General features: G+C 44.7%; 1 protein-coding gene across 4 annotated transcripts in view; it reads left to right on the top strand.

Annotated features, from left to right (window-relative positions):
* The window catches only part of TSC2 (TSC complex subunit 2), a 196,984-nt gene that overhangs the window by 136,843 nt on the left and 48,010 nt on the right, over positions 1-12,131 (top strand). For 2 of the 4 annotated variants that reach the window (XM_086940493.1, XM_086940495.1), the window contains 2 exons: positions 7,531-7,599; positions 10,307-10,467. In XM_086940493.1, the coding sequence (XP_086796619.1) occupies positions 7,531-7,599; positions 10,307-10,467 (230 nt within the window). The remainder of the gene's footprint in view (positions 1-7,530; positions 7,600-10,306; positions 10,468-12,131) is intronic. The other 2 variants (XM_086940494.1, XM_086940496.1) reach the window with 1 other exon arrangement.

The following is a 12,131-nucleotide window of genomic DNA, read 5'->3' as shown; positions in this document are numbered from 1 at the left end:
CTAAATATGTTAGTGAATGTTTAGGCTGGGAAGGCTTCAGTTTTCTACACTTTTGATGCAGCAGCTCCAGAAGACCATAAAACTCGAATGAGTGCCAAGACTGTTGTCTCTGACCTATTATCGAAAATATGGTGTATCTTGGATTGTTCCTTTTTTGTCAACAGCATGTAGTAAGTAGTTCAGCTTCTTCAAAACTGAGACACAAGTGTAGCTTATTTCATTAGCTCTTCACAAAAGGAGAAGATGTAATTCGGGACAAAATATTTCCACAAACACACAAATTTAAATGGAAAGGTCACAATAAACAGGGAAACCAAGTAAGCAAGCATTACATTTCTCATTATTGCTGCTTGAGTTGCTGTGCTGTTCATTTTAGGTGTCATTTGCATATGATAGTTCTCTTTTATAATAGTTCAGAGTGCTAAAAATCTCAACCAGGGGTTAATTAATTCAAGCATGATTTCCCCCCATCTTTCTATTTTCGCTGCAGCTTTATTTCCTCCAATTGTAATTATGGATGGCAAACTTTCAGTAACTGACCGTTATCATCCGTGAGGGTCTGCCAGGCACCATCCTGGCCCCAGCTCGTTCAAGTATCTCTGTTCATCAAAGTGCCAATAACACTCAGATTTATTTGAAATATTCTACTCTAGTTTATTTACTTACTGTTCGAATGATCTTCCTGAACTTTCAGTCTTGGATGTCTGAAAATGTCCTAACTCAGTCACAAAGAGACAGGGTTCATCCTGTTCTCAGCTAAACATAAAGAGATCTTCAATCCTAATCTGCTGAAGCAACTAAACATTCCAGGATTCTCTCCCCTCCATCTTGTCTCTTGTGATCTCTTATGTAAACAAAATTGCAGAAGTATCTATCTTTTACCTACATACCATGAAGAAAATGCTTCCCCGCCTGCCCATCTAAAAACAGTATCTAATGTTCTAAATCTATCAGGCGTTTCTCAGTCTGGCCTTTTTATCGCTAATATTTTACATGCCAGTGCCAGACTTAGAAGTGTTTTATAGAGCGCTTGGCTACATTTCCTTGTTGAAAAGTAAATATCACTTCAGTCCTAGTCAAGCTAAACTAACTTTTCACCTTACCTGGCTATTCTCCCCACGCTATACAGTGAAATAAGAGAACTCGGGGGCAAATATATGCTTCTTCTGGAAAATTACCCAGTACAGAACCTTTCATATATTGCATCAGGGTTTCTGTGGACCTGCCTCTCCCATCTGTAAATCTCTTCCTGCTGACAGATGGCCAGTCATGTAAAGATTAATCTCTTCAGACTGTGTTTGTCTCCGTTAACTACCTCAAATGGGTCAGTTGTGTACATTTTCTCTCTCCTGTGTTGTTCACCAACCTACTCTGTTCACAAGTTTTTCTAGATCTCAAGTGCACGTTTTTGGCCACAAAGTCTTGGGTGCTTTTCTTCAGAAGAGATGACCACTGCACGCTCAATTGAAGGCCTTCAGTTGGTGGAGTACTGTTGATCTTAAGAAGATCAGATTTGTGTGCCCAGACCACTTCAGGAAAACCCAGATCTTTTCATATCGTGGGCCAAAGCCATCTAATGCCTTTAACATACTCCAGGGCCGTTGTTTGCTAAATTCACACCCTCACAGAAAGCCAGCACATATTGGAGTGTGCAGAGTAAAACATATAGATATTAAGGCAGTTGCTGTCTGTGCTAGTTTTCAACAGCTCTTCAGGTTTAATTATTAGCACAAAGAAAATTCCTTTTGAAACAACATGAAAAACATACACTAGTAACCAATTCACTGCTTTATAAGAGCCAAACCTTTAGCCACTGAGGTGAGGGTGCACCCACCACCCCCTCTCCATGGAATTACAGTTGTCAGATTTATACTGTGCGTAATGTGAAAGGGAGTCCCTCCTGCGTTCTGCTAAGAGATCTTAATTTCTTGGCGTTTTCATATTTTTTTCTGGCTTACCTCTCCCTAGAGATGTTCTTCCAAGTCTGCATCAGAATATTCCCCCCCCCCTCCCTAAGAAAGAGGAAAAAGTAGAAACTTCTGTGAAAAATATTGGTTGAATCACCTAAAAAAGCTATTTTCATTGCTTGTAGTTCATGTAGGAAGAAAGAGGCTGTTTAGCGTTGACTATTTGCTGATTGTCTACTGCCTCTTACCCTCTCTCAAATCAGTGGAGTGCAGGATTTGCTGAAAATGTCCAGCAGAAACACTGAATTACAGAAAAGGAAGCTACTCCTTTGGCTTCAAAAGAAAAAAGTCAAGTAACCAGCTATCTTCTGATTGAGAAGGTCGCACACAACTCTCGCATGAAGGTAAAACCTTCAAAGCACCCCCTTGAGGGAGAGCGAGAACTTAAACAAATTTGAGAAGAAAACTTCTACTTCAGAAGAACATTCTGTTGAGGCGTCTAAGAAATCTGCCTGGAAACTATATGGACCACACAAGTCGTCTTCTGGCAAAGAAAAAAATCACAGCAAAACCTTCAACAAACCTGTTGACGAGGGTACCATACACCACGCCTGAGACGATGCTTAGATTGCTCAATCACTGCCTGCGTTGTCAACCACAGACCAGCATCTGCCGTTGACAGTACCCTTAATGAGCAAGCCAATGGCAGCACTTTTGTCGACTAGACCATCGTCTGTGGCACCACTGTCTACAATATAGTATACAAACTAATGGATGGCATGCTTGTATCAATCTCAAGCACAAGTAATTACTCTGCATCCCAGTCCATTATGATTTTGCACACCATGCCAGCTCAGTTAGGACCCAGCCATAGGCAAATCAGTCTTTACCCTGCTCCAGTGGGTGTTGTCCAGAGAGAGCCGACTGGCCAGGCCAGGTCCTCGCTGAACCAGAATGCAAGCAACCTAGGACCGGTTCTGCCCTGTTTAGTGCTCATCAGCCAGGTATAGCTTGATTTCAGTGACGGTGTGCACAGGACCCACCTCTGGGCATAGCCGTCCTACTTGGGGCAACGCACTAATGTATACCTAATCGATGGATGGAATGCTTGAATTAATATTATCCACCGGTAAATTACTCTGGACCGCCTCCCAGTCCATCGTTATTTTGCACACCATGACGCCTCAAGTTTGACCAAGCCATATGCAAATCCGTACCACTAATTACAGTACCTCTATCAAAGAAATCACTGTAGACTGCACCAAAGAATAAAATTGTTCCTTTGCCTCCATTCTCCGGAAAGAGGGCTGGCCATCCTGCCGACACTTCTCCCAAACAAGATTCCATCACAATTATACACAAATTCCCTAGATACTGAATGGGAGTCGTAGAAGGAGAAGCCTTTTGGAATAGCCACAAGTTCAACCTTGCATAATGAGAAGTGCAAGGAAGATGATGAAGGTGACCGGTATGATCATGATTATCATGAAGGACAAAGACACCAATGGTGGGGAATATCCGTGGTGTTACTGCCATTCGCCTTATGATAGATAGGCATTGATGAATTCCATGAGGACCCTGAATGCCAACATATGACTTTATTGTCAACTTGAATTGAATGATCCAAGACAACTTAATAGATTCCCGCCAGTGCCATCTTGCATAGTGGTGCGCACCTCTGCCTCCACCTCCTCAGATTTAACCTCAATCACATCCACAGCCTGCGATGCCACGTGCAACGTCTGGCACTAACTCACATACCCAGTTGGGGTATGGACTCATCCAGGTCTACCGATCGCAAAGAAGGAGAATTCCAAGAACATCCGGGAACTGAGACAGATGAATAGGATTATTCTGGCCTAGAACGCCGCCACCACCGACTCGCCACAGGCTGATTCATCTCATGAAGACATCAACCATTTCCATTCTCCATTGGGGATCGTGATAAAATAGTTTGACCTATCCGTTTCAGTCGTCGAGACTGTATAGCTCTTTAAAACTTTAAAGAAGCTACACAAAAATCAGTAAAATTGGGGGAGGAGCCTAGCCAGCAGCCGAGATGGCCGCCTAGCGCCTCGGCTCCGTCGACCCGGGTGCCTTTTCCTGATATCCTGGCCCTAATCCTGCACCTTCGCGAACCCCACTTACCCCGGAGACGCTCCTACTCCTGCTGCGACGGATTCCGGCGAAAGCGGAGCGATCCCGGGGGTGTAGAGCCTCCGCTTCCACCCCGGCCTCTTGCGTGGCCACAGCAGGGACATCGAGTGCAGAGACGGCCGGCGGCAACGACAGCAGCGGCGGAGGGGGAGGTGCCGGTGGACTGACTCCACGGGCAGGCGCTGGGCTTTCCCACTGCAGCTTTCCTCGGCTTGGGCTCTCCTCGGCTTGGCGGCCCAGCGCGCCTTCCCTGCAACATTGTGTCGCCTCCACTCATTGTATCCCGGCCTCGCTGGATGAGGGCCGGGATTGCTTCTTTGTTGCACTCTCCCGCGGCGGACGCCATTTTCCGCGTCTGCACTCTTGCATCTGCCAGTGGATTTCCCTGCTTTGCTGGCTCCCTGACCTATGCAGCCCCCTTTTGACCGGTTGCATTCCCTTTCCAGTGCCAGCTGTGCCCTGCTGACCTTGCACAGCCTTTCGGGGGTGGCTCGCTGACGAGTCAGGCTTGCTTTCAAGGCGCTCCACAGCCGTGCGCACAAGATGGTGGCCAGTTGCGCATCGCCCATTCTGGATCCTCCGCTGGGGCTGCGAGATGTCCTAGATGCACTTGTGGACTTGCGTATGGCCTTTCGTGTCATCACTATCGATCTGGGGGCCCGGCTCACCGAGATCCTTCCAGCTGGTCACGATTGCCCCTCAGCTCTGCGCACTGCGCCACATCCTCCACCGGTTGACGGTGGATCACTTGCTCTGGAGTGTATCGGGGCGATGGATGGGCACGCCTCCATGACTGCCGTGGTGCCCCTCGGCTCTGCCTCGGGAGGGTCCGGCGGCGCTGCTTCTTCGTTGGGGCCGTCGCTCGGGCCTCGGACGCCATGTTGCCCTTCTCCTTTGTTCTCTGGCGACATGCTTCCTCGTATCATTCTGGACTCGCCGCTTGGACCCCGCCGGGCTGCTACGCTGGAACTTTCATTTGGTCCTGCGCCCAGTTGTGCGAACTTTGGTTTGGCCGTGAAGAACTCTTGTGCCCTATGTCATCGAACTTCTGAACGATTTGCCCCGTCGCGAGCACCTCGACTCCTGCACTGGATCTCACCGGAGCCCTTCCCATCCACGTTGGCTGATCTGGATTTGGACCCTGTTGACTCGCCGGTTCGAAGGGGACAGGGTTGATGATGTGTTCGCTCATGCTGCTGCTTTCTATGTGTATGACCGGGACTGTGGACGTAACTTGTTGGAGGTACAGATCGATTGGGTACTGGGTCGGGGCCTGGGGTCGGGCGGCCGTGGGTAACTTTGCTATTCGTGTGTTCATTGCATCGGGCATGCTGGACTGGCCCTCCTCCGGTCTTATGTGAAATGTGCGTCCTTTCGTTTCTTTCCCTTTTCTTTCTTCTTCTCCATTTCCCTTTTCTCACTACATTTCGGGTTTTTTGGGGAGATGAAACACTATGCTAGGGGGGGGGGGGTAGGCCGTAGCCTCTGCATGTGTGTAGGGTGGGGGGGTACGTTTTAGTTGGTGTTTATTTCTATGGTGCCTTTTGTTTTCATATACTTTCCTCTTTCCTAGGCCCGTGTTAGGCAGACTGGGGGATGGGTGGTGGCGCGGTGTTGGTTGGGATGCTGCGTCCTCTTTTGGGGTATACATATTGTGTGGCCGTCCTCTGGCAGGGACTTGCATGTTGCGAGTCGCTCTGATTGATATGGATGTTTGTTGTCGAGTCCCACCTACATGGACCTAGTTCTTTTCTTCTTGCTTGTGTTAGTACGGAGTAGTACGACCTGAACTTCATTGCTGCGATGAAAACCTTAAAATTAACCTTCACCGATCCTGAGACATGGTAATATGGTACTTACAGTGTAACTCGTTTAATGCTTGCCTATGACTAAGATATTGCTGTGTCGTCGTAAAGTTGCATTGATGCTCAATTGTTAGCGTGGCCGGCCGGAAGGTTGTAGGCCCGTATTTGTACTGATTTGATGCTCAATAAAGGTTTTCAAAAAAAATAAAAAATCTGTAAAATTGATCCTCATCATTGATGCAAAGGCACAGCTGCATGATTCTGGATCTTTATAGCACAAAGCAGATGCCTGTAACACGCCACTCTGAGGGTAGCCCAAACATCGTACATGGGTAAGCAGTGGAACCGATCACCAGGGTTGTGCCTCTGGAACAAAGATGGTATTGAGATTTATTTTGATTGAGAGAACCTGAAATCATTGAGGAGAATTAAAGCCTGTTTGTAACCTTAAACTTGTTAGGGTTCGTTTTCCAGTAGTCACGCTATCACTCAGAACAGAAGCTTGTTCTGCTTGCATGTGGGTTCAGATTGCTCCGTATGTAAGGTGCAAAGTTGAATAACGTTAGCATGTCCATTTCAGAGAAATTCGAAGCTGTAACTCTGCAACTCCTTTTTTGGGATTAAGTGTTACAAATCGTGGGCAGCAGCACAGAATTAACAGATACTGTAAGACTCCAACAGGATATGCATTTGAACGTATTTTGGCTTTTTTGAGACTGGGCCTTCGAAGCAGGATCTTACTTTTGATCGGTGCAGTGATCATCCTGTCACTGCAAGTCAGACTGTGCATTGCCCGTACATGATGGTATCAAAAGCAGTGGAAAAATGTCCTGACCTTTGTCTGTAACCTGAAGAAAATCTGTTGCACATAGCAGTGCAACCTGTCTAAATGTGAACCCGTGGTCCAGATTAGGCAATATTATAGCAATTGTTGGACTTGAGGTAACATTCCAGCTGGAGTGCCCAAACCTCTTCTCCTCAAGGAACAAGTCAACACTAGATGCCCAACTGGTCAAAATCCAACCCGACTTTTTCAGATGTTTCAGAAGTGCCTTGCAGCCAGGGGAATCTTACCGTTGGTTCAGCTTCCTTTACATCCCAGAATGTGACATTGATTAGCGGGCAGCTTATGAGTCCCTCAAATCTGTTTTTCTAATACTATACAATACTGAGTGACTGGTACTCCATCGCTTTAGTTAGTTATGGCATGTCCTGTTTCACGAGGGAATTGGATATGTTAGCCCACTTTTATTAACAGTCACCCTTTCTTGCACTTTAGTGTTCTCGTTGTACTAAAAGAACATGCTCACAACTCTTTTTTCAATCTGTACTCTTCAGATAGCAGTGAAGGCCTAACTAGCGATAAAAAATGGCAGGAATCACGCTGACACAAGTAGACATGCCTTACCTCTGTCGCGTACACTGTTTATTTGAAATGCATAGAAGCCTTTGGATAAATAAGTGTTGTCTGTGGCCAGGGCTTATAGGGTTGATCTACTTAGTTCATATTTTATTTATAAAATCTGTATTTTGTGGACTTGTGGAAGAAAGGTGAGCAGAGGTGGCACCAAAGCTTGCAGCTCACCAATATATTTTGTTTTGCTGATGATGCCTGTGTCTCTTTGGTTTGATGAGCAGCTCCCATTGGTTTCCTTTTGCAGTGGCCTCTTTTCCTTCCATCCACCCGACCAGTGGTCAAGGGAAGTTGCGCAGGAGTGTTTCCTGGGCAGGTACCTATGGCATTTGAAGGGAAACTAAAGCAAAAAAAAATCTTCACTTGTTGGGGAGTTCGAAAGCACACCTGTGATTCATAATATACCAACTCCCCCGACCATGTTGTGCTTTGTTTCTCGTTTGTAGTGCCTCCGCTTACCATCAAGATGCTCCTGACCAGCATGATAATTTCTGAGCCAGAACGCGTACTTGCACTGCCAGTTCATGTCCCTGCACTCCTTAACCTTGGTCCGTGCTTGGGCATTAAGTTTCAGAGACAAATTGATGAACAATCTGAAATAACTTTATGTATAGTCTCTGACTTAATTCATGATGAGTACCTGTTCAGTGTGGTGGATTGAACAAGAACACATTTACAGCCTTTTTAGTGTTGACACTTACCATTACTGAGTGATTTCACTACAAGCTTGTGATTTGGTTCTTCTCAAGATAAGTAAGATGCAACATGGTCGGATGGCTTCCTTCCGGCATGGACCAGTTTTTACTGCCTGTTATTGTAGGTTGATCCTATTTTGTAACCTGTTTCTTGGCCCTTGAGTTGTCTGTTTGTGCTGGACAAATAAGATTCAAACACCACAATCATCCTCTCACTAAGCAAACCGAGAGCTGTTCCCAAAGTAAGGACCCTGTTCCCCACTTTGCTAACTTTAGCAGCATGTGAAAGCTTTGGATATACATTTCCAAGGCTGGGGACTTGTCTTTTTGAGGAACAAGCAAGATTTAGCACAGTGAAGGCATTTAAGTGTTCTGTGAATCCTACATTTATGCAGACCACTAAGTATGTGGTCATGCAGAAAGTGGTTATTTATGGTTAGGGTTGGTTTGCTTTGATTTGTAATGAGATTCTTGCTGGAATTTTGTGGTTACTTGGTTAATCAAAGAGTTGTACTTCCATGAGATGACATCAGAATCCATAACTGAGCTTTATTTCAGATGTATCAGATGAACTGGTGTCTGGTCTGTAGTTCCCATCATGCAAAGCTCAAGATCCGTTCTGGATATTACCTGTATTATCTGCTGTGACAAAGGATGTGATTAGCATGAGGTCTTTTTGGCTTGGCTTAAACTGCCAATTTGGCTGGACACATTGGTTGTAGGTGTTTGTCCATCACCCATTTAATGTATCCATATGCCAAAGGAAGCAGTCACACTGTGATAAATCTAAGTATATAATGGGTGGATTGTAATTTTCATGTTTGGTACTAGAACACTTTGAGTGATGTATGCTTCCAGATACATACTTTAGTTTAAGCTACTTTGTACACTAGTTTCTTTTGATTGATGGATCTCCACATTGTTGAAAAGTGGTTCTGCAAATTCCTGTTGAACTCTAGAAAGGAACATGGCTCCATGATCCAGCTAGACCTGGCCCAAGATAAGGGACCTCTTTGACTTAGATGAGAAAATCTCTGCAGATGGTACCTCACTCTTCTCTTCTCTGGCAGTTGTTCAAGGGCGTTCTGGCTCAGACTCCGAGCTAATCAAATCAGCACGTTTACTGAGATTTGTGTGCAACGCTTAACTTTTAATTGCTTCATTGAGTGACTCTGGCCCTGCATTCTGAAATCAGTCCAGAAAACTGCTTTTTATGATTTTCTGTTATGTTTTTGTGGCTGTTTTCAATTGGTTTGTGCTTATGGTTTGTCTTTAACATGTCTTATGTCCTCTACAGAGAGATGGAGCTCTGCTGCAGCCCTTTCCTTCAGAGTTATATGGGGATAGTTTGGTTTCTTGCCAAAGTTCACTGTCTGTAGTCCAATTGAAAGGGGTGAACTTAAGAAGTGAATTTCTGTTAACTTTGCCTTCTTGCCATTCTGCTTTTGTTCTCTTGTGTTCTTTAGCTTAAGGTGAACCCCTTGAATAACCTCCCACATCCTTGCAACCATTGCAGTGTGATTTTCTTTTACGTGTAGCTGCGAGTGTGATACAGGGTACAGTTCTGCATCTGTACCTATTCTAGTATTTCATGTTATTTTCTTGTGCACCTGCTGTCTGCCCATTGGGGCCTTTGCAATTTCTGCTAAGCTTTATATGACATGTACTAAGTCCAGTATTTGTCTTTATGTATTTGACGCTTTCTGGAAGAAGGTATAACAAATTCTCTGCAGCGACTCCTTTCCAAATTACGATTTTTTAAAAGGTCTTGACAATCTTGTGTGGAAAATGGGTCTCCCCTTTCTTTCTTGTTAATTTGTAAATTAGCTAGCACTATGTTAACGAAGATGCCTAAATTGTGGTAATTATAGATTTCATAAAATGTATGTCACACTCTCCTAACAATTACTTTTCTTCAAACCATTGGAAAGTCTTTTCCCTTCGAGAGCTGGATTTGGTCTATGTCCACAGGTGAACATGTCTAATTTATAGCGTAGTCATGCCTCTCTGCCTTACCCTGGTCTTTCACTATAAAATGTCCTTGTACTCTGGTTTTAGGGTCCAAAGGTAAATGAGGTTGGACTTGCTGTCTGAGTGCCCGCAGTGAAAATGATCTCAAAAGTAGTTGACACTTTAAGCAGTTCACCCTTGCATCGGATCCACTCTCTGAAGATGTGACTGGCAAATTTCATTGAAACTGGTCTGTTTGCCTGTTGCAGTTGTGTTCACTCTTGTAGGAATAGACTGACACTGTGTATTTCATGGGGCCATCCAGCCGGTGGTTTAAAACACACTGTTCTGCAGCCCTGTTTTCCTTTGTCTTGTTAGAATCTGATGTGGTCCTGGAAGAGGGATACCAGGCTGATTCGGATCTGAAAGAAGATACTTTGCCAGCAGAGCATAAGGAATTATGTGATTTTGAGCCAGCCGTTCCTGAACTGTCTGTGAACAAACCAAAGCCTCTTCAGCACTCTGAACTTTTCAGTCGGGTAAGGTACCCTGATTCAGGTTCCTTGATTAGCTCTGTTAATGATGGCTGTGATGTAGATGCTTCAAGCAGATTGCTTATATAGAAATGTATCCAGGTGCACTGCAGGACCTGGAATTGTTTTTAGCACTGCTGAGCGGGCGCTAGGTATTCCCTGAGGTCACTGGGAATGCTTACTGGACTGCAGTGCAGTACCAATTATTTATTATGTGAACATGAGAAAACCGAGTAAATGGAAAAGAACAAAGTAAACCTATATCATTTAAAGGTAATAAACGATACAAAAACAAAAATTAAAAACATTTTAAAAATTAAAACATGAGAAGAAAGGTGAAAAATTTATAAAAAGGCAAAATTAAAAGAAGAGAAGGAAATAAGGTGGAAGGGCTAGTAGCATGAAGGTGGGTGGGGGGACCAGAGACATTAAGAATAGAAAGAAATAAGATAAAAGAGAAAAATGTAAACAAAAAACATAAAATGGTACAAAAGACAAAGTGTAAGTGGTTCAAGTGGCAAAAGGAGTGGAGAAACGAAGCAAGAAAAGTTTAAAAACTCAGGGAACTCTAGCCCACCTCATCAAAGCAGTCCTTGTTGGAAGAACAGATTCTGAAGTTAGAGAAATTGAAGGCATCTTTTCTCCTTCCTCTGCAAGTCTTGCCTGTTCAGACAGTCCGTGCTAGACAAAGTACCAGCCCTGAACTTGCCACTGCCTCTCCTTCAGTGTGTAACAGGTTAGTGGTGTTAACCGAAGGAGCCTCTGATGTGCCGCACATATATCCTTGGATGATTCATTGCTGCTTTCCATTCGGTTTATTTTGGAGAAGATGCCTTAAGCTCTGTTTCAGTGTGAGTAGAGCACGCATTAACGTTCGCAGCAGGAGCCCCCCATGTGCCGCAGTCTGATTCTTCATTGCTGCTTTCTACATTGTCATACATGGAGCAGATATCCTGAGCTCTGTTTTGAATCAAGTCTACATTGGTCAGGGCACTTGTCATAGCTTTGCAGGAGCTCTTAAATCTGTTCTTGTCTTAAGAGATCACCGGAACACAACCTCTCATGCATAGACTCCTATTCTTGATCTATGGTACAGACTCATATACATTTCTTTTAGTCTATCTGAGAAACCGATACCTCCAACATTATGAGAATGGAAGTGGGCCTGATACTTCTCGAGTGGTATTGTCTACATGTTAATCATTCTTAAGATATATGAATTTGTATGGTGCGCATGTCACTTGGGAGGGAATTCTGGAGTATGGCTGATGCCCTGTCTGGGGGCCTAGTGGAATAGCCAGGTTTTCACTTTTTTAAAGAATTCGAAGACTGAGCTAGCAGCTGTGATGTGCGGGGGGGCAGATGGAGTTTGGAGTATCAAAGGGGTCTGGCAGGTATGTGGAAGCTGATGCGGCTGTTCAGGTATGCCGGCCTATGTAGTGCTTTGTATGTGTGTTTTGAGGAGTTTGAAAAGGGCAGATCTATAAATGAGGAGCCAGTGGGGGGTCCATGAGGTGCGGATAAATCTGAGTGCAGGGTAGGAGTTTGAGCATGTTCTGGATAATCTGGTGTCTCCTGGTGAGCTGTGTGGGGATGCCAACCTATATAGTGTGTTTCCGTAGTCCGTTTTGGTGGTGATCAGTGTTTGGATAATCGTCCAGCGGGTTCGG

The sequence above is a fragment of the Lissotriton vulgaris genome, chromosome 10 (assembly GCF_964263255.1).
Source record: "Lissotriton vulgaris chromosome 10, aLisVul1.2, whole genome shotgun sequence".
NCBI lineage: Eukaryota > Metazoa > Chordata > Amphibia > Caudata > Salamandridae > Lissotriton > Lissotriton vulgaris.
Note: the sequence above shows the minus strand (reverse complement) of the source record. Positions and strands in the feature narration are given on the sequence as shown.